The sequence below is a fragment of the Rhodotorula paludigena genome (genome assembly GCF_050403205.1).
Source record: "Rhodotorula paludigena JCM10292 DNA, Rt_paludigena_JCM10292v1_ctg12, whole genome shotgun sequence".
Taxonomy (NCBI): Eukaryota; Fungi; Basidiomycota; class Microbotryomycetes; order Sporidiobolales; family Sporidiobolaceae; genus Rhodotorula; species Rhodotorula paludigena.
Genome location: NW_027481446.1, coordinates 27,843 through 47,920, shown reverse-complemented (window position 1 = coordinate 47,920; position 20,078 = coordinate 27,843). Strand labels below are relative to the sequence as shown.

Sequence of the window (20,078 nt, the reverse complement as noted above, 5' to 3'; positions counted from 1 at the left end):
TTCTCGCAAAGCTCGTTTTCTCTCGGTGCGGGAGAAGACCTCGGGCCGCACACACGCGAATCCGAGGAACGGCTCGCTCGAGTTTGTGAGTTCATCAACACGGTCGCATCGATGGAGTGCTGGCACAGGAAGAGGGATAGCGGAAATGTGCCGGCTGCGACGCGAGACGTCGTCGAGGGCGCGTGCAGGCGAGCAACTCGCCTTAAGCTCGGCGGCGACTGCAGACGCGTGCAGGAGAGCGTCGACGAGCCCTTGGCACGAGTATTGCGCATCGCTCTGCCGCGCTAGCCTGCGCTGCTCGCAACTCTCGCTCGTCGCCCCCACACCTCGACCTCGTCGCCGAGCAATCCTCGCTTTCGCGTCTCTGTGCAGACGCTAGCAAGCGCGCAGAGCTCCCACCTGCACTGACTGGCGCCAGCTACACAAGCGGTGCGTCTGCAACGGGTCCGTCTCGCACTCCGCCTCGTCTTGACCTCGCTCGCTCGCGTGTGTGTGCGCAGGGCGCCATGTCGGCCGACATCTGGGACGACGACGGCTGGGAAGACATGCCTGTCCTCCGCTCGGCGGATGCGCTCGCGCCCAAGTCCATCTTTGACGCCCCGCCCGCCGCGGCACCGCGCCGCCTCGATGCCGAGTCGTCGACCGATGCGCCGAAGCGCACCCTCGCTGCTAGGCCCAGTCGCCACGTGCCAGACTCGCCCAACATCCCCGGCTACTCGACCATGGCCCCCGGCGGCGCGACGGGCAATGCCACGGGGCGGCTCGTCGACGCGGGCGAGGAGGGCGCGACGGCGGGTCTGCGAGAGAAGGGGGACCTCGACGAGATGGACTACACGAGGCTCGAACTCGACGACGACCCGGACGAGAACGAGGTGTCGATGCGGACGCAGTACCTCTTCAACGAGGAGACGAGCATGACGCCGCTGTCCCAGATGCAGCAGACCAAGACGCTCCTCTCCGAAGGGCAGCGCATAGCCTACGTCGGCCTGTGTCGCCTCGTCGCGCGCGAGATGGTCCAGGGACTCGCGCTTGCCGCGAAAGGCGCGAAGGAGCTCGAGCCTGCGCGCGAGAGCTGCCAGAATTGGGCCAACAAGATCATGGGCCGCCTGTATCGCCACATGGAGGTCGACAGCGCCGGTACGTGTCCCTTTCGTTCATGAGGGACTTCATGCTCACTGCCTCTGTCCGCAGAGCAACGCATGATCGAGCAGCTCGCAGAACACGGCGTCACCTCTGAGGACCTCGTTCCTTCGCTCGTCACAACCTACACCGTCGACAACCCTGATTACGACCCCGAAGCCGCCGAGCTCGCAGCGCAAGAAGGTGACATCGCGCTAGAGTCGGAGGTGGGGCGCAAGGCCGATGAGGAGAAGCGTTTCCGAGAAGAGGAGCAGAAGCGGCGGCGGGTTGAGGAGGTCGAGGCGGCGCAGGACATGGAGGAGCGGTTAGGGGACCTCGCGCTTGGGCAGGAAGGGGACGAAGGGGACCGTGATCCGCCACTGGGGTACGTCAAGCGCGAGGTGCGCAAGATTGAGCGAAGAACGAGCGAGGCGGCCTTGCGGTCACCGGGAGGTTCGCCTCGCTCGCCTCAATCCGTACGCTCACCGGGTACGCCGAGTCGACATACTCGACGGACTTTTGACGCTTTCGATGACGGCGAGGGAGGCGCCGACATTGGCAGCGCACTCGACGAGGCCCCGACTCCTACTCTCGCTCCTTCCAACCCTTCTCCGCCTGCGCCAGATTACCCTTCCGCATCCGAATCAGCATCCGACCTCTCTCTTCCGCCCGCCGCCGCCGATGCGGTCGAGGAACCTTCGACGCCCCGAGCCACATCTCCCGCACCTCCACCCACCTACGACGACCAGCCGGACAACCGACAACCCGACGGCCTCTTCTCTCCCCTCCCCTCCTCTCTTCCCGGCGTCTCGCAGACGATCAACCACCTCGACAAGACCGTCACGCTCGACATCCGGTGGACGATTCTTTGCGACCTTTTCCTCGCCCTCATCGCCGACTCCGTCTACGACGCGCGCTCACGCGTCCTTCTTGGACGCATGGCCGACAAGCTCGGCCTCGAGTGGATGGACGTCGTGCGGTTCGAGCGGCGCCTCACCGAGGCGCTCGAGATTCAGGAGGCTGTTAAGGAGAAGAAGCACGAAGAGGTGCTCGAGGGTCGCCGCTTGAAGGACAAGCAGAAGCGCTATCTCATGATGGGCCTCGCTACCGTCGGCGGTGGTCTCGTCATCGGCCTCTCGGCTGGCCTCCTCGCACCCGTCATCGGCGCCGGCCTCGGCGCAGCGCTCACGACCGTCGGCGTGACCGGCACGTCGGGCTTCCTGGCCGGCGCAGGCGGCGCAGCCATCATCTCGTCCGGAGCGACGCTCACGGGCGCAACGATTGGCGGCAAGGCCATGGCGCGGAGGACGAGGCACGTCAAGACGTTCGAAGTGCAGCCGCTGCACAACAACAAGCGGGTCAACTTCTTCATCACCGTTCCCGGGTGCGTACTTCGCCGAGTTATCCACGCGAACAGCGCCTAATTCACTTTGTCTTCAGCTTCATGAATGGTCCACGCGACGACATCCGCCTGCCCTTCAGCACCATCGACCCCGTCATGGGCGACGTCCTGTCGATCCTGTGGGAGCCCGAGATGATGGGCGACACGGGCAATGCGCTCAAGATCCTCACGTCTGAAGTTCTCACGCAAGCCGGACAGCAGGTGCTTGCCGCGACCGTCATGACCGCCTTGATGAGCGCGTTGCAGTGGCCGATGAGTGCGCCGAGCTTCCGCTGCTTCGCCTCGGTATACCGCTGACGCTTGGCATACAGTGCTCACCAAGCTCTCCTACCTCATCGATAACCCGTGGTCGAACGCACTCGACCGAGCCGTACAAGCTGGCGCCGTCCTCGCCGACATCCTGCTGAACCGCCGTCTCGGCGTCCGTCCCGTCTCGCTCGTCGGCTACTCGCTCGGCGCGCGAGTCATTTTCTTCGCGCTCGTCGAACTCGCCAAGCGCAAGGCGTTCGGCGTCGTCCAGGAGGTCTGCCTCTTCGGCGCGACGGTGACGGCCTCGCGCAAAGTTTGGCGCGAAGTCCGAGGCGTCGTCTCCGGTCGCTTCGTCAACGGGTTCGCCATGAACGACTGGGTCTTGGGCTACCTGTTCCGCGCCACGACGGGCGGCTTGCAGACCGTCGCCGGCCTGCGACCGATCGAGCTCGTGCCCGACCTGGAGAACGTCGACGTGACGCATATCCTTGAGGGCCACCTGAGCTACCGCCCGAAGATGCCCAAGCTGCTTCAGTACGTCGGCTTCAAGGTGACGGCCGACCACTTTGACGAGCCCGACCTCGACCCGGACGCACCGGACCGTGAGGTCCTCACGAAGGAGGAAGAGGAGGAGCGCCGCCTGAGAAAGGAGCGCAGAGGTCTCGGCATCTTCCGCCGCAAGAAGACAAATGCCGCAGGCGGCAGCGATTCGCAGCCCATGTCGCGCTCGACTTCGCACGAGGAGTACGACCTCCCGCCGCGGTTGTCCACGTCGTCGAGCGCTTCGTTGCACAAGTCGGACCGCGCGGGAGTGTCTTCGACGGGCGGGCGCAGCGCGTCGAGCCTGTCGCTCGCATCGACAGCGGATGAGTCAGCTTCGAGCGAGAAGGGCACGGACGACCCCAAGGCGGACCGCTCTGCACGGCCAAGCAGCGAAGTCTCCGCATCCGACTCTCCTGCACCGTCGCCCTCCCCCGCCGTCGAACACGACCCGTCAAGCTTCGACATCAGCAAGCTGCGCGCCGAGGTCGCGCAGCTGCCGAAGCCTGCCGCCGCCGAGCGATCGGCCAGCCTCCCGCCTGAAGACTTCCCTCCCGCTTCCGCACCATCGCATCACGACGTGCCACCCGGCGCCGACATTCCGCGTGCGCCCTCCGCTCCTCCACCCACCGAACCGCCGCAGACCGACCTCAGCCAGCTCGACCAGGAGCTCGACCCGCACGAGCTGCTGCGGCGACAGTGGAACGGCGAGACGGTCCCGACGGCCCCACCTGCGGTTCCCTCGATTGGCATGACCGGCGAGTCTGCCTGGGGCTCGTCAGCCGTCTCGCTGCCGGACGACCATTACGCCTCATCCTTCTCGTTCCCGTCCCTCCCTTCTATCGCGACCCCCGCCGACGACACCCCTTCTTTTGCGTTCGGCGACTCGAACGGGTTCGTCCGGTCAGGCGACGACATCACGCCGACGCACGACCGCCCTTCCTTTTCATTTGCCTCCGCGCCGTCGCTCGACGAGGCGGCCTCCTTCACTTTCGGCGGCGACGACGGGTCTTTCACGCCGTGGGGTGCGCCCGCCAAGAGCACGGCGCGGAAGAACGACGACGCGCCGGACCCGGCGGGCTCGATGGTCTGGGGAAGCAGCGGCGGGTCGACGAAGGCGAGCGACTCGCTCAACGCGCAGAACCCGTGGTGAGGCGAGGCGAGGCGATAGACGGGTCTCGAAGACGTTGCTGTTGGCTTCTGTGCTCTGTTGCATTGTACACATCGATCCTCCCGCTATCACCTCGGACTTTGTGGACAGGCTCGGCCGGCGACGTTCGTTAGCCGGCGTAGGTGAAGAAGAGGGAGGGAGGCTTCTCTTCTCCCACTCCGAACAGTCGCACTGTTCGACTCTGCCCATCACGGCTGCTCCTTCTCGTCTCTCGCAAGTGCAGTCGCACCTTGCCACGCCGCCTGAACCCGCCGCAATGTCGTCGTCGTCCCCGAAGATCGTAATCCACTGGCTCGAACACTCGCGCGCCCAGCGCGTCGTCTGGCTGCTGGAGGAGCTTGGCTTGCCGTACGAGGGTGCGCGCGCAGTGCCCGGTTGCCCTCGCAACTCCTGCTGACGCTGTCTCCTCCCCCACTTCCCTCCTCTCGTCCGGCTTCTCACTGGACCACTTCATCGCCCTTCTGCGCTGGCGAGGATGCACTCGCGCAGTCAAGCACTACAAGCGCGACCCAAAGACGCTGCTCGCGCCCGATGAACTGCGCGAGGTACACCCGCTCGGAAAGTCGCCCGTCGCTGTCATCACCGACAACGGGCAGACCATCACGGTCGCCGAGTCGGGTGCCATCGTCGAGTTCCTCATCGAGCGTTACGGCAGCGAGCAACTCTCGGTCCCGGCGTCGTCGAGTGACCTCGGGGCAAGGGCCGACTACCTCCTCTGGCTCCACTGGGCCGAAGGGAGTGGCATGTTCCCGCTTTTGCTCTCCATGATCTTCGCCCAGATGCCGAAGCAGGCGCCGTGGCTCGCGCGCCCGCTCGTCAGCGCCGTCGCGAGCGGCGTCATGAGCCAGTTTGTCCTTCCCCGCCTCAAGAGCAACTTTGCCTTCATCGAGCAGAGCCTCGAGGGCAAGGAGTTCTTTGCAGGCGGGAAGCTCACGGGTGCAGACAGTGCGTCACATCCTCACAGGCAAGGCTCTCCAACGCCAGTAACTGACTGAAGTCCGCCAGTCATGATGTCGTTCGTTGCGGAAGGACTCGAGGTGGCCCCCGTCCCGTCGTCCAAGTATCCCAACATCACGCGGTGGCATGCAGCAGTCAAGGAGCGGGCGGCGTACAAGAAGGCCGAGACGACGGGTGGCCAGAACAATTTGAGCGTCTTCATGCAGTAGCCAAGAATCCTGTCCCGTGAAAACCTCAGACCGCAATCTCTCTTTGATCTTCTTGGCTCGGAGCACAGCGCCTGGAAAGCGGATCGAGGAGCAGGTTGAATCAGGCAGACGGAGCGACGAGTTGTGTCTCCGGTCAACTGTGGAACTATTCCGGGAAATGCGCATCCTGCTGCAGCGGAAAGCGTCAACCGTGAGCTCGGGTGCGCAAGGCAGGTGAAAGCGTAGCATACCTCACGGGTCTCACATCACGCAACACTCGTCCTCGATCGTTGCTTCCGGCGCCCAGAACACCTCGAGACCCTTCCTCGTCGCCGCGGCCTTGGCCAATTCCGTCTTGAGCTCGGCAGGCCACACACTGGCGTGATCCTGCAGCCCGAGGAACTTGAGCGCGGGCGCGAGGGACCGGTCGGCGAGGAACGAGACGATGTTGGCCGGATCGATCGACTCGGTGAGCTGGCGGAGGTAGAGCTGCTCGAGGCTCGGAGGGAGCGACTCCCAGATGAGGTCGTCGCAGCTCAGAAAGTTCGGCCAGTACGCGCCTCCGTTGCCGTCGCGAGTGAAGTTGATGACCTTAAGCGAAGCAAGTTTGGCGGCCGAGCGGAGCGTGCGGCCGAGGAAGATGATCGTCTGGTCCAACGGCCAGTCGGACGCCGTGAACGGCTCGCAATGCTTCTCGAGAACGAGTTGCCGGAGACGATGCAGGTCGGACAGATCGACAGCGAATGCGCCGCTCGAGACGGGGAGGCGGAGGTACTCGAGCGAGTCGTGCGAAGAGCCCACAAGGTTTTGAAACTCGAGATTGCTGATCTTGCCGTGGAGAGCAAGCTCTTTGAGGCGAAAGTCTGGCGCATAGGTCGCCTCGGGAAAGTCACCGACAACGGCGAGGCGCGTAAGCTTGTCGAGGGAGCATACGGCGTCGACAAGTTCGGTCGTCATTTCGACCTTGAGGTCGAGCAGCTCGATCTTGTCCTGGCCTTGAAAGAGAATGCCGGCAATGTGCTCGGCGTGCTCGCTGCCGAATCCGATGGTCATGCCGCGTAGGTGCGGGCACGTGGCGACGACACCGCCGAGGGCCTCGAGCTGGCGCGCGCCGGCAAGATGGCCCGAGAAGGTCGAGATCTCAAGGATGTTATCGTAGAGGTGCGGGTGAGCGACGAGCGACTGGAGCAGCTTGTCCGGGTCTCGCTCGAAAATGCCCCACTGGAGGTGCACGAAGCGGTACAAGTACTTGCGGCCGACGGGAAGCCAGTGCTTGTTAAGAAGGCACAGTGCTGTGAGGCTCCCGGGCTGGCGATGGTCGAACAGCTCGTCCGAGACGACCCAGTCAAAGATGTGGCGCTGGAGTTCGGCGGGCAACGTCGCCGCGACGGAGCGGCTGCTCTCACGCAGCTGTGGCGTCTGCGGGTCCATTCGTGCGCGGTACAAGTCCCTGCGCGAACGCGGGGGCAGGAAAGCGGAGGCGGGAAGAGGCGAGGGGATGCGGCGGTTCCGTCGGCCTCGACAGCGGACAAGCGCGGACTTGCCGAAAAGAGCCAACAGAGGCTCGTACCAGGCTGTAGCGCGACTTGAATAGCTGCTCCTCCCTTCTTCCTTTCTTGAGAGACAGCCAGGAGTCGCAGCGAGTCAGCGGGCAGCGAGGCTCGAGCGCCGAGCGCTCTTTAGGCGTAAACAGCAAGCGAGCAAGAGCACGTGGCGAAGCAAAGAAACCACTCGTCGCCTACACTGAAGGCGGGTGGCTGACCAGGCGTCGAGGGACCCAAAAGCGACAGCGCGCACGAGCGACTTGGAGCCAGACTCAGTGAGTCTCCTGTGGTGGCTGGCTTCTCTCTCGCACAAGCGTTCACGAAAGGCTGCGCGAGATGTGCATGACAATCACAACAATGGCACGGCGAAACACGCGGGAGCGAACGAGAGGGAGAGAGAGAGGGAGTGCTACAGTGACGGGAACCCGTTCATGTCGTCGCGCCTTTGCGGGCTCGCGAGACTTGCGCCAAAGGGCGAGAGGCCGCCGAAGATGTTTGCATCTGGAGTAGCGAGGGAAGGAATCGTCAATTTCACCTCGAAAGCTCGCAATTCAGGGCAAGGAAGACGAAGACGCACCGTAATCAAACGTGTTGCTGGCTGCGGGGTCAAGGGGTGCCGAATTGTCGAATGGAGGTAGCGGTGCACCGAATGTGGGCTCCTGGAAAGCCGGCACCGCTCCGCCAGGCATGCCAAACGTCGAAGCAGGCGGCGGCGGGGCCATGGGTGGGTTGCCTAGCACCGTCAGCGGGAACCCGGGCGTGGCGCTGCCGTGCACGGACTGCATCGTCTGCACGTTGAAGGGCGGGATGCCAAGCGTGCTGAGGAGTTCGCCCGTCGCGGCGTTGACGGCGGGCGGGACGGACGACGCCGTGTCGAACGGGAGGGACCACATGTCGGTCATGCCGAGGAACGAGGGCGACGGGTATGCCATGTTGTTCACGCCGAAATCGAGCGGCGGGGCGGAGGACCCAGGCTGCATGTACGCCGACGCGTCGAAAGCCGCGCTCGTCGTGGGCGCACTGGTCGCGGCGTACGCGGCTGTTGTAGTCGGAGCTGACGAAGGCAGCACGTCGGAACGGGGCACGAAGAGTCCCTCTGCACCGAAATCGGGCATGTAGGCGAGCCCGACAGGCGGACCCTTCGGCTTGCCCGCCGACGCTGCCTGCTCGCTTGCGCCCCCGCCGCTGCCCTGCTGCTGCTGCTGCTGCTGCTGTTGCTGAGGCTGACCTCCCTGCGAGCCCGACCCAGACCGCGCAAGGAACGTCGCGCGGCCCTTGAACGTCGAGCTCGAGAGATCCTCGGTCGAGAAGGGCATCGTGGCCGGGTCAAGCCTGCGCGACTTGTGCGCGCCCTGCGCCGCGCACTCGCTCGCGCCCGGCCCACTGCCACACCCCGTTCCGGACGCTGACCCTGCGCCGGTCGTCGAGTCGGCGGGCGAGGGCTTGTCCGAAGAGGCGCCGGCGCTCGAGTCGACGGGACTACGCCCGTCGTTCCACTCGCCCGGGTTCTGCCGCTTGAGACTCGCCTTTGCGGCGCTCGTCGGCGACGGCAGCGCGCCGCCCGCAGCCGCGGCGGCGGCAGCTTCGGTCGCGGCCTTGAACGCGCCCGGCGGCGGAGGCACGGCCGAGGCGAGAGCGAGCTGGGTGAGTCCGTGGTAGCACTGACGCGCGACAAACGAGATGCTCGAGAGCGACTCGAGCGCGTTGATGCACCGCTTGACGTCGCTTGCTGCCGAGGCCGAGAGGGTCGCGCGTGCCGAACCAGATGGGCCGAGCGGATTGGCAAAGACGCCGAGGAGGAGCGTGAGGCCGCTCGTGACGGCAGCGTGCGGCGCCCAGACCCACTCGCGCGCGAGGAGACCGCGCTGCCGCAGCGTGTCGAGGACGTTGGCCGTCGCGCGCGCCGCGTTCGAGCAGATGGCGAGCGAGTTGAAGCCGAGCGCGCGCGAGCGGATCGGCGGGAGGAATTCGCGGTGGATGAGGATCTGCGTCTGGTAGTACGTCGCGACGAACCAGGTCGATGCCGTGAGCTCCTCGTCGCTCTGCTTGGACGGGTTCCTGCGGACCCGTCTCGAGTCCGTCAGCAATGACACTTCACTGCGCGTTCGAGGCAAAGTGCCCCACGCACCATTGCAAGCGCGCGGGGATGGTCTGGAGCCACGCGTTGAGCATGCCGTCGAGCTCGGCGACGTTCTTCGCCGTCGTCTCAAGGTCGTTGTCGCGCTTGAGGCCATACATGAGCTTGAGCGCGCGGCCCATGATGCGGTGCAGCGCGATCCCGCACTCCCACCCGTTCACGGTCGCGTTGTCTCCGTCGAGCGGCGGGTGCGGCGGGACGGTGGCCTCGCCGCGGCGCGCGGCCGCCTGTGCCGCGAGCTCCCACGCCCACAGCGCGTCGTCCGAGATTTCGAGCGGCGGGGCAACGTCCATCTCGTCGTCCGGGAGCGCGACGGGGCGTCCGAGCGCGGCGCTGACGTAGCGGTCGAATGATGTGAGGAGATGGAACGAGCGGCGGCGGAGCTGGTCCTGGAGCGGCGAGTGGGTCCACCGCGTGCGCGTCTCGCGGTGCGCGCCGACGTCGACGGCGCGGCGCACGGCGAACCCGATTACGGTCCACGACGTGACGTAGCCCGTCGCGCCGAAAAGCCACAAGAGCGAGATGACGCTCTGCTGCAGATCAAACAGGTTGGCCGACGAGAACGGGTCCTTCTCGCAGCCCCAGATGGCGGCGAAATAGGCGTAACCGCGGGCGAGCCGCAGGTCGCCCGGGTCGAACGGCCCGCAGGCTGGATCGGCGGGCGGGTCGAGCCGTGCGTCGTCGACGAAGCGCGCGCCAAGCGCGCACAGGGCATAGTAGAGACCGCGGAAGCTGGCGTCCGACTCGACCATGCCCTTACTGACGCATTCGTCAAAGTACTGCTTGTGAATTATGGACCGCGCGATCGAGCCGAGCGCGAAGAAGGCATCGATCAGGCGCTGCGACAGGTCGGCCGGAGGTGGGGGAATCGAGAAGGCCACTCGCTGGTGCTGAGCGCGCAGGAGATGGTCGGCAAGCGAGGGTCGCTCCATCTGCTGGCCGATTGTAGGCTGCCCGACGTAGGCATGCACCGACTCAACCAGGTGCAGACCGCTTCCGCGCCCGACATAGCGATCCTGTCATGGCGAGTTTTAGTAAAGCCCGCAGGTCCGGGTCAATCTTGAACGCACTGCGTCTACGGCAAGATCATCTAAGCGCTCACTGAGCGAGTGTATGGCGTCGAGGTCGGTCGGCGGCGGAGTCGGCGGTCGCGAGCTGTCTGGCGGGAGCTGCTGCGTCGGGCTCACGCCTGCGCTCTGCAGCATGTCGACGGCGGCCGTCGCTGCGCTCGTGTTGAGCGGCGGGAGGGGCGAGGTGCGCGTAGGCGGGTCGACGCCGGCTTTGGCGGAAAGGGACGAGAGGAGGCCTTCCATGGCCTCGAGCCGGCGTTCGAGCCCCTCGACGTAGCCTTTCGGCGCTGGACGCTTGACGGGGCGGACCTGGGTGCATTGAGGGCAAGCGAGTCAGGGTTGGCAAGATTGACGGAAAGAACCCCAAGCGAGACGTGCCTCGAAGGTGCAGGGCACGCCCTGCGAGGCGCACAGGGTGCAGGGCTGTTCTGCGGTTCCGCCCTCTGGACCTGTAGCTCCTCCCGTAGCATCGCAGCGGATCTGCCATCGTCGCAGAGGGGCCAGAAACGGGCGGGCATGACGAGGGTGGGCAGGCCGAGTAAGCGATCGGCACGAAGGGGAGGCGCGGCACAAGACGGACCTTTCTGCGGCGGCACAGGTCGCACGCGCGCACGATGCGGTTCTGGCGAGACTTGGCTGCTGCTGCTGCTGCATCTGTGGCGGGCTGAGTCCCTAGTGCGGGCTGTGCGAACAGTGCGGGAGAACTGGAGGATGAGGAAGCAACGGCGACGGCGGGGTGCAGCGCCGAGATGGGTGCGCCCCAGGAAGCGGTGGAGGTGGCTGTGGTGCCCGGTATATGCTGCATCTCGTGCACAGTGGCCCAGCAAGAGCGCGGGGAGACGGTGATGGCTCGGACTCGAGAGATGGTCCGAAGCGACGCGCGTGAAGGACCGCCGAGGCCCGAGCCACTCTCGACCGCGCGATCGAGCGCACAGTCAAGCGGATTGCACATTACCAGCCAGTTACAGTACTGCGGGCGATCTTCCATCTTGCACGGTAGCGCAGCCTCGCCCTTCCCCGCCTGCCTCGTGCTGTCCTCTGCTGGCACGCGTCTCGCGTCGCTTCCGTGCGCTTGCGTGCGCTCATCGGCGCGGAAGTCGACTGCTCCGCACCTGTGCGCGGAACTTCCGAGGCACCGCACACACACGCTGCGGGCACTGCAAAGCGGCCCCGCCCACGCCGACGGCGGTCCCTCGCCGCACACCCCGCGCCCATCCTGGCGCCCTTCGCCTCGTCGTCTCGCTCGACCCCGACGCCGACTCCGCGCGTCTCGCCGTCGCGCTCGCCCGCCATTACCGTCTCGTCCCCGCCGCAGCGACCAGCACCCGGTTCTATTCCGAGTCCGAGTGCTGCCGCACCGCGCCTCCGCATCTCGCGCTCGTCGCCCGCACGCTCGCATGCGCATGCGCATCCGCCCCGACCGGCCATGCGCCGCGGCGGAGGCGCAGCGGGCGCGGCAGCAGCAGCGGGCGCGGGCGCAGACAGCTACTACATGGCGAGCGCGTCCGGGTCCCAGACCGACGCCGCCGACGACGACATGCAGTCGACGTCGAGCGAGAGCGACCCGGACGACGACCGCGTCCTCCGCGCGCGCATCTTTGGCGAGCTCGACGACGCCGCCGCTGCGACGAGGCGAGGGCGCGCAGGCGGTTCCCCCGGCGGGAGCAGCGCCGGGAGCGGCGAGTTTAACTCGCGCAGGTTGAGCGCGCACGGAATGCAGTGGGCCGGCGAGCGCGGTCGAGGCGAGCACGTCCTCGTGCAGAAGCGCAGCTTATCGCCGAGCTCGCTCCGCAGCAACGGCAGCGGGAGCAGTGCGCACCGCGAGCGCTCGTGGGGCTCGGCGCTCCTCGACACGCTCGAGGGGCATCAGCACGGCAAGGAGCGCAGGAGACCTGCGTCGCCGTCGGTGCACCAGCACCATGGCCAGACGCACTCGGTCCGCACGACGCGCACGTCCCTGCGCGGCCGGCCTGCACGGTCGTCGCCGACCGAGCTGGCGCCGCGCGAGCCCAGTCCACCGCTCACCCTCGATTCGATTCGCCCCGGGTGGAGTCCGTTCCCGCTATATCACATACGGTGGTCCCTCGTCTTCGAGGTCGTCGTCCTCGTCGTCCCGCTCTCGTTCACCCTCCTGCGCCTGTACACGATGCGCCCGACGCCCGTCTTCCCCGTCATCCCGGCGCTCCCGTTCCGCGCCCTCGTCCTCTTTACGCTCGCCGTGCCCTTCATCGCCCTGTTCCGGCGGGAGGGGCACTACTTCAAGGCGCCCTTCACCGACGAGCGCGGGTACCGCGACCCCAGGCACGCCGACGACGGCGTCGCCGCCGCGCTCGTCCTCCCGCTCCTCCTCGCGTCGGCCGTCTGGTGGGACACGTACTCGAGCGCCGACGCGTCCGGCCACGGCGTTGGCCTCGAGGGCATCCGCCCGCTCACCGACGTCTGGGAGGCCAACGGTGTCCGCGCTGCGCTCTCGCCCAAACTGGCCGCCGCCGCTGCATCGTTCGACCCTGCCGCGCTCTCCGCGCCGCTCGAGCGCGCGCGCGCCCTCTTTCGCGCGCGCTATGAGCTCGTGCTCCTCACGGCGCTCAACGCCGCGTGCCTCGTGCTGCACCTCGCGCTCGCGCGCCTCGTGCTCCGCATTGAGCGACTGCCCAAGAGCAACACGAAGCGCTTCTTTGGGTTCATGGGCGTCGCGACGGCGCTCAGCGCGGCCGTGTGGGCTGCGTTTGCGCTGTGGGACTGGGCGAGCGAAGGTGTGCCCCTTGCCTCCCTTCTACGACTTGTCCATACTGACGCACGAGCTACGATAGGCGGCCTCCCCATCTCGCCCCTCGAAGCAGCCGTCACGACGCACATCCAGCAGTCGTCCTTCTACCTCGTCTCGCGTCTCGCCCGTCGCGGCTTCACGCTCGGAGAGCTCAACACGATGACGGCTGCGGGAAACGCGCTCTGCCTCGAGTTCTGGCGCTTGTCGCGCGCGCGAGTACGTCTCCGCTACCCCTCGTTTTTTCAGCAGACTGGTTGACCTGCTTCGCCGCCCGCAGTGGTACTACAAGCGCGGCTTCCCGACGATCCCGCCGACATTCCGCGCGCCGACCCCTGTCATCGCCTTTCAAGCTGTTCTCATCCCGGGAGCCTTCGTGTCGGGCTTCCTCCTCTCGCCTCTCCTCGTCATTTCGCGGCACATCGCCTCGAAGCCTTCGCACCGGCTCAAGTGGCCGACCGAGCGCGAGCGGCACCGCAAGCTGCTCGCGCTCGGTGTGGCCGTCGGCCTCGCCGGCATCGTCACGTTCCTCCTCGGCGGCTGGGCCGGGTGGATCCTCGGCGCCTCCCCTCGCGCAGGCCTGCTCAAGCCGGGCCTGTTCCGCCGCCTGCGCCGTCCATGGGGCTGGGCGCTCGCCTTCTTCTACTACGGCGACTCGGACGGCGTCGACCTGTACCCGTCGCGCGCGCTCGCGCCCCGCGCCGCCGACGAGCCGTGGTGGGCGAGCCTCCCGCGCCGCACGACGCGCGGGTGGCGCCGGATTGCCCTCGTCGCGTACTGGGCGACCGTCATCTCGAGCGCGATCGGAGGGTGGCAGACGCACCTCGTGAGGAAGCGCAGGATCCGCACGAGGCGGCAGGGCGCGGCGGCGAATGGAGCGAGCCGCGGCGGCGTCGGTGCAGGTGGCGGTGGTGGACCGTCCGGGTCGGGAGAGGGCAAGACAAAGGGCGAGGCGACGGGCATCGAGATGGCGGGCGCGGGCGGAACAGGCGACGGCGCCCTCTCTGGCGCAGCGGGCCGCGCCGCAGCCGCCGCAGCGGGCAAGCGGCTCTTCCTCGACGCGATGCACGGCGCCGCACGCATCTCTGCCGCCGCGGCCGGGTCGGGCGCGAACGGGGCGCACGCTCAGCCGACGGGGCGGGTCGGCGCCGAGAGCGCGCGCGAGGAGAGGGCCGTGCATGCGAGCTTGAACATGCGGCGCAAGTTCTTCCATGCGCTTGCCGTGCTAATGTTTGTCCCCGGAATTGCGGTCGACGTGAGTGCTCTTCGAGTGGATTCGGTATACGGGACCACATACTGACGTATCTTGCTCGCCGCGCGCCAGCCGGCGTTTACGTCCCTCGCCTTCTCGGTCGCGTTCTCGCTTTTCACCTTTGCCGAGTACGCGCGGTACTTTGCGCTGTACCCGATCGGCGCCCCGCTGCACATCTTTTTCTCCGAGTTTGTCGACGAAAAGGACTCGGGCCCGGTCATCCTCAGCCACTTTTACCTCCTCACCGGGTGCGCCGGCGGGCTCTGGCTCGAGGGCAAGGGCATCAACCGCTTCACGGGCGTGCTCGTCCTCGGCATCGGCGACAGTCTCGTGCGTCTCCCTTCCCCTCCGTCTCACCGTGCTCCCGTCCACCGTGAGACGAACAAGACTGACCAGGATCGGGGGTGGGTCGCAGGCGTCGATCGTGGGCAAGCTCGCGGGCCGCACGCGCTGGCCGGGCACGACCAAGACGCTCGAAGGCACGGCCGCGTTCGTCGCGTCGGTCGCGCTGTGCGCGTGGCTCTTGCGCCTCGTCGGGCTCGTCGAGCCCTTCTCGGTGCGCCTCTCCTCTCCCTCCTCTCGCCCTCCCCCCTGCCCGCACTGACTCTCGAGCCGCGCCTCCCTCGCGCGCACGCACACGCGCAGCTGCCGAAGTACCTCGTCGCCGTCTCGCTCGCGGGCCTGCTCGAGGCCGCGTCGGCGCAGAACGACAACCTCGTCATCCCGCTGTACCTCTGGAGCGTCGTCTCGATCCTCGACGTCTAGGCGCTCTCTGTCGCGAGGTAGGGGAAAGACGGCGTCGGCTCGCGGCGTCTTCAGAGATGGGTCCTCGGTGTTTCTCTCCGCGCGGTCGTTGCCGCTCTCTGTAGCCCTGCGTCGTAGTCGTAGCATGTTGTGCGCACTAGTCCGTGCATGTTGATAGACACTGCCTTGCCACAGGTCGCTGCAAGCAGAAGAAGCCTTCCTCTTTACGTGCTGGCACGAAGCTCCTTCCTCTCGCGAGAGGCCGCGAGGCTTTCGACGCCCGCCGTCTCGAGGCCAGGCCGGTCAAGCACACGAAAGAAGACTGGAAAGGAGAGAGAAAAGGAAACCGAGGGAGACACTGCAGTTTACAAACAGACACGGCGGCGCGGCGGGAACGAGGGGGACAACCGGGTGAAGAAGCCCGAGTCTAGATCTACTCGTCGTCGACCTGGTTCTGCGCGTCTGTCCTCGCCTGCGGGTCCGAATGCGCACAAGGATGGTAGGAGGGGGTGGAGAGCCAGTCATTAGCAATGCGGCGAGAGGAACGAGGGGCGAGAGAAAGAGAGACGCACGGCAAACTGGGCGTCCGAGGTGCCCGAGAGCTCCTTGACGAGGCCGTCGTTCGGGTAGGCGCGCGGGAGCTGTTCGTGCGTCGCGTACGGGGGCGCACACGAGGGAAGGAGAGCGACAGAGAGTGCGCGGGTGAGCAGCAGTTTCCCCCCGAGACAGGAGGGGGACGAGCGCACCATGGGGGCGGGTGCGCGGATCTCGTAGACGCCGAGGGCAAAGACGCCGACGAGGCCAAACATGAGGCAGAGCTGGGCGAGGGCCGACGAGGGCTTGACCTTGTGGACGTCGGGCGCCCACATCGAGAGGAGGTCCTCGTTCTCTTGCAGCTGCGTCGCGCGGGGTTGCAAGCGGGTTAGTGTGCCGTGTCAGAGAGAGTGCGCCTCTGTAGCACTCCTTGAGGGGAAGAGGGGACGCACGGCCTCGTTGTAGTTGAGGCGCTCCTGCTTGTCGTCCCAGGGCTTTCCGTTGGCGCCGCGCGGGTCGCGGAGCTGGCGGGACGAGTTGGGGAGGTGCGGGTAGCCGAGGTTGTGCAGGGCGGGCTCGTCGTCGTACGGGTAGCGCGGCGCCGAGGTCGGGGGCACGGGGGGGATGCCGGCGGGTGCGGCAGCGGTCGCGTAGGTGCGGAGTGCGGCGAATCGGCGGAGGGAGGTGCGAGCGAGCATGGCCGTGCGGGTCTCGGCTGGTTCTGGGCCTTCAGAGAGCGGCGAGGAGAGCGCACGCGATGAGGACAGAGAGAGGTCGCGGCGAGGGTTGGCTGCTCCCCGCCCCGCTGCCCCTCGCAGCCGCACAGAGACAGCCAGCGAGATCCAGCATACCGACAGTACAGCACTGCCTCTCTAGCACCCGCGCCGCTCCAACTCGAACGACTTGCCGCCGTCGCCGCTGCCCTCGCCTCGCCTCACCTCCCGTCAACTCGCTACACACACACAGCCACGATGGCAGACGAGCCGAGCACCTCTGCCACCCACGCCGCAGCGCAATCCGCACCCGCACCCGCAAAGAAGCGCATGGTCAAGCGCAAACCCGCACGCAAACAGGTCGGCCCCTCCCCCTCTCCCCTCGTCGACACCGTGACCTGACCTCCAGCTCCCTCTCCACAGGTAGAGGAGGGCCAGATCCCAGAGCGACAGGCGGCCCAGACCGGCCAGACCTACAACCTCTGGTACCACAAATGGGTGCGCCCCCTTCTCTCGCCCACACTCTGGTCATGTCCACTCGCTCACCCAGACACGAGCGCACAGGCCGGCGGAGACAAGTACGACAGCATGGGCATCCAGGAGCACGCCCCGACCCGCGTCAACATCAAGACCGACGCAGGCTACACCCGCGCAGACGGCACCGGCAACAACTACGTCTGCCTGCACTTTGCCCGCGGCCGCTGTCCCAAGGGGTGCGTCTCGGGCCTCGTCACTCGGCTGTCTCGGGTCGCAACTGACAGGTGCTTCACCCGGCGCAGCCAAGAGTGCACGTATCTGCACCGCCTCCCGCCGCGGCAGCACGTCCTCCCCGACGCGTCGCTCGACGTCTTTGGCCGCGACAAGCACGCCGGGTACCGCGACGACATGGGCGGCGTCGGCTCGTTCAACCGCCAGAACCGCACCCTCTACATCGGCCGCATCAAGGAGACGCGCAACACCCCCGAGGTCGTCGAGGAGCACTTTAGCGAGTTTGGCGAGATCGAGCGCAGTGAGTCTGGACCCGTCGCAGCGGTTGCGCCTCTGTCCAATGGGCCCTTGCTCTCGCGCGCCCCTGGCAGCGTCGCCTCTGTGGAGCAGCCACTCACGCTCGCTCGTCTGCCGCGCAGTCAAGATCCTCACGAACCGAGGCGTCGCATTCGTGACCTACTCTTCCGAGCTCAACGCGCAGTTTGCCAAAGAGGCCATGATGCACCAGTCGCTCGACAACGAAGAGATCCTCAACGTCCGGTGCGCCCGCCTTCCCTCTCGCTTCACGCTCTCCCGCACTACTGACTCTTGAACGGGCCACTTCGCGAACCAGCTGGGCGACCGAGGACCCGAACCCGGCCGCGCAGCGCGCCGAGCACGCGCGCGTGCTCGAGAGCGGCGAAAAGGCGCTCGCCAAGGCGCTCGACCCCGACTTTGTGCAGCGCGTGCGCGAGCTCGACGAGCTCGAGGGGCGCGTCGGGCCGCGTGCGGATGGAGACGACGACGCCGATCAAGACGCTGGTGGAGAGGAGGGGGAGGAGGAGGAAGGGAGGCAGAAGAAGCGCGCGCGGATCGAGGCGCCCCCCGCGGCGACGGTCACGGAGGAGCAAGCACGCAATGCCGGCGCGGCTGCTCCTCCGCCTGCACCCGCACCCGTGTCGCAGGCTCCGTCGGGGATCTTGTCGGCGCATGCGGTCGACAGCTTGCGGTACATGGCGGCGCTGCGGCACAAGACGGGGGGCGGAGCGGCCGCCGAGGTGAAGAAGGCGGCGGCGGCGCCGGCGCCGGTGGGGCTGGGTGGGCTCGCGGCGTATGGGTCGGACGACGAGTCGGACTAGGGAGGGTCAGATGCGCAATGCAAGATAGTTTCGAGATAGCTGCGATGCGGTGGTTCAGCGTGCACGAGGGTGAACGTCTCTCGCTCTGTGCTTTTTCGTTGCGCGGATGGACGGAAGCGCGGTTGAGTGCTTGACGGTCCCTATCAGCTTGCTCACGCGTCAAAGGAAGCGGTCTGACGAGGTGCGGTTGCGACTCTGCGCCGACCAAGCTCGCCCCGCCTCTCGCTCGCGGCTCGGCGGCCTCCTCTCCTCCGCTCTCCTCCCGCACTCGCGCCTCTGTCCGAGCTAGACATGGCCAGGTCTGCCACGCCGAAGGGCTCCAAGGCCGCCGCCGCCAAGGCCTCGCCCGCCGCGGCAAAGGCCACCCCTCCCGCCTCGACCTCCGCATCGGCAAAGAAGCGCGTCCGCGTCGTCGACGACGCCGCCGCGACGCCGTCCAAGAGCACGCGCTCGAGCAAGGCCGCGAACAAGGCTCCCGCCAAGGCGCAGGACGACGCGGAAGAGGAAGACGAGGCCAAGGGCAAGAACGGCGTCGAGCGCAAGGACCTGCGCGACAAGCTCCCCGGCGAGGTCGAGCGCATCCGCAGCCGCGACGCGCCGACGCCCGTCAAGGGTGCGCTCAAGCGCAAGGCGGCCGGGGAGGACGAGACGGAGGACAAGCCTGCGAAGGCCAAGGGCAAGGGCAAGGGCAAGAAGGTCGAGGAGGAAGAGGAGGAGGTCAAGCTTGACGACGAGGAGGCGGAAGACGACGACGAGGAGGACGACGACGAGGAGGACGACGACGAGGAGCTCGACTTCCTCGAGGGCTTCGAGAGCGGCGAGGACGACGGCGAGGACAGTTCGGACGAGGAGGCGGACGCGGGCGAGGCGGGCGCGGGCGGCGCAAAGGGGGCAAAGGGCGCGTTCAAGGTCGAGCAGCTGCCCAAGGTCAAGGGCGAGTCGGTGCAGAAGAAGCTCGAGGGGCAGAAGAAGGAGAAGAAGGCGGTGCGTTTGCCTCTCGTTCTCCTCTTGCTGCGGCGCACCATTGCGATGCTGACACTATCTTTGTACGCGCTGCAGCCCAAGGCCGGCGTCGTCTACCTCGGCCGCATCCCGCACGGTTTCTACGAGGACGAGATGCGCAGCTATTTCTCCCAGTTCGGCGAGGTGACCCGTCTGCGCCTTTCGCGTAACAAGCAGGTTCGTTCGCTTCAAGCCTGTTCTCGTACTATGTGCCGCAACTGACACTGTGTCCTTCGTAGACTGGCGCGTCGAAGCATTACGCCTTCATCGAGTTCAAGTACGAGTCGGTCGCGCAGATCGTGCACGAGACGATGGACAACTACCTCCTCGCGGGCCACATCCTCGTGTGCAAGGTCATCCCCGAAGACCAGGTGCACCCCAAGCTGTGGATCGGCGCGAACCGCAAGTTCCGCGTCGTGCCCAAAGCGCGCAAGGACGCGGCACGGAGGAACAAGGTGCGTCGTCGGCGCCTCTCTCGCCCCTTTCCTTGCGTCAGCGCGGCGGGACTGATCCGTTCTGCATTTCACAGCCCAAGACGGAGAAGCAGCAGGAGGCGATCAAGGCGCGCCTGCTCTCGCGCGAGGAGAAGAAGCGCAAGCAGCTCGCCGACCTCGGCATCGAGTACGACTTTGTCGGCCTCGCAGGGCAGAAGGCCGAGGAGGAGCAGAAGGCTGAGCCTGAGGCCGTCGTCAAGGGGACGCCCAAGGCCAAGAAGGGCCGCAAGAGCGCCGGCGGCGACGAGGTACGCCCCATTCGCACGCACTCTCTCCTTCGCGCTCGGCGCTGACCACCACGTGACACAGCCGGCGAAGAAGAAGCCGCGTAAGTCGAAGTAATCGGGTCCGACGATTTGTTCGGGATGGCTG

At 66.8% G+C, this 20,078-nt stretch overlaps 8 protein-coding genes across 8 annotated transcripts; 5 read left to right on the top strand and 3 right to left on the bottom strand.

Annotated features, from left to right (window-relative positions):
* Window positions 1–506: 506 nt before the first annotated feature.
* Window positions 507–4,463, top strand: JCM10292_001059 (uncharacterized protein; the record flags this gene model as incomplete). The annotated part of the gene is made up of 4 exons (XM_076647916.1): window positions 507–1,137; window positions 1,192–2,503; window positions 2,560–2,777; window positions 2,833–4,463. The coding sequence occupies 4 exons, from the start codon at window positions 507–509 to the stop codon at window positions 4,461–4,463; spliced, it is 3,792 nt and encodes a 1,263-aa protein (XP_076506425.1).
* Window positions 4,464–4,737: 274 nt separating this feature from the next.
* Window positions 4,738–5,647, top strand: GTT1 (bifunctional glutathione transferase/peroxidase; the record flags this gene model as incomplete). The annotated part of the gene is made up of 3 exons (XM_076647915.1): window positions 4,738–4,837; window positions 4,971–5,426; window positions 5,487–5,647. 3 exons carry the CDS (start codon window positions 4,738–4,740, stop codon window positions 5,645–5,647), a joined length of 717 nt encoding a protein of 238 aa, XP_076506424.1.
* Window positions 5,648–5,887: 240 nt separating this feature from the next.
* JCM10292_001057 (uncharacterized protein) lies at window positions 5,888–7,057 on the bottom strand (the record flags this gene model as incomplete). The annotated part of the gene is made up of 1 exon (XM_076647914.1): window positions 5,888–7,057. One exon carries the CDS (start codon window positions 7,055–7,057, stop codon window positions 5,888–5,890), a length of 1,170 nt encoding a protein of 389 aa, XP_076506423.1.
* A 522-nt stretch (window positions 7,058–7,579) lies between these two features.
* JCM10292_001056 (Zn(II)2Cys6 transcription factor) lies at window positions 7,580–11,182 on the bottom strand (the record flags this gene model as incomplete). Its single annotated transcript, XM_076647913.1, has 6 exons — window positions 7,580–7,671; window positions 7,748–9,228; window positions 9,299–10,323; window positions 10,378–10,686; window positions 10,756–10,857; window positions 10,958–11,182. 6 exons carry the CDS (start codon window positions 11,180–11,182, stop codon window positions 7,580–7,582), a joined length of 3,234 nt encoding a protein of 1,077 aa, XP_076506422.1.
* A 58-nt stretch (window positions 11,183–11,240) lies between these two features.
* On the top strand, window positions 11,241–15,158 carry SEC59 (dolichol kinase; the record flags this gene model as incomplete). The annotated part of the gene is made up of 7 exons (XM_076647912.1): window positions 11,241–11,243; window positions 11,543–13,130; window positions 13,188–13,360; window positions 13,422–14,396; window positions 14,466–14,723; window positions 14,809–14,949; window positions 15,039–15,158. The coding sequence occupies 7 exons, from the start codon at window positions 11,241–11,243 to the stop codon at window positions 15,156–15,158; spliced, it is 3,258 nt and encodes a 1,085-aa protein (XP_076506421.1).
* A 412-nt stretch (window positions 15,159–15,570) lies between these two features.
* Window positions 15,571–16,369, bottom strand: JCM10292_001054 (uncharacterized protein; the record flags this gene model as incomplete). The annotated part of the gene is made up of 4 exons (XM_076647911.1): window positions 15,571–15,609; window positions 15,710–15,778; window positions 15,884–16,033; window positions 16,124–16,369. 4 exons carry the CDS (start codon window positions 16,367–16,369, stop codon window positions 15,571–15,573), a joined length of 504 nt encoding a protein of 167 aa, XP_076506420.1.
* A 273-nt stretch (window positions 16,370–16,642) lies between these two features.
* On the top strand, window positions 16,643–18,210 carry CWC2 (active spliceosome conformation promoter CWC2; the record flags this gene model as incomplete). Its single annotated transcript, XM_076647910.1, has 6 exons — window positions 16,643–16,744; window positions 16,808–16,882; window positions 16,949–17,097; window positions 17,164–17,393; window positions 17,512–17,632; window positions 17,706–18,210. 6 exons carry the CDS (start codon window positions 16,643–16,645, stop codon window positions 18,208–18,210), a joined length of 1,182 nt encoding a protein of 393 aa, XP_076506419.1.
* A 291-nt stretch (window positions 18,211–18,501) lies between these two features.
* JCM10292_001052 (RNA-binding protein) lies at window positions 18,502–20,048 on the top strand (the record flags this gene model as incomplete). The annotated part of the gene is made up of 5 exons (XM_076647909.1): window positions 18,502–19,194; window positions 19,270–19,389; window positions 19,452–19,667; window positions 19,742–19,954; window positions 20,016–20,048. The coding sequence occupies 5 exons, from the start codon at window positions 18,502–18,504 to the stop codon at window positions 20,046–20,048; spliced, it is 1,275 nt and encodes a 424-aa protein (XP_076506418.1).
* Between the last annotated feature and the right edge of the window lie 30 nt (window positions 20,049–20,078).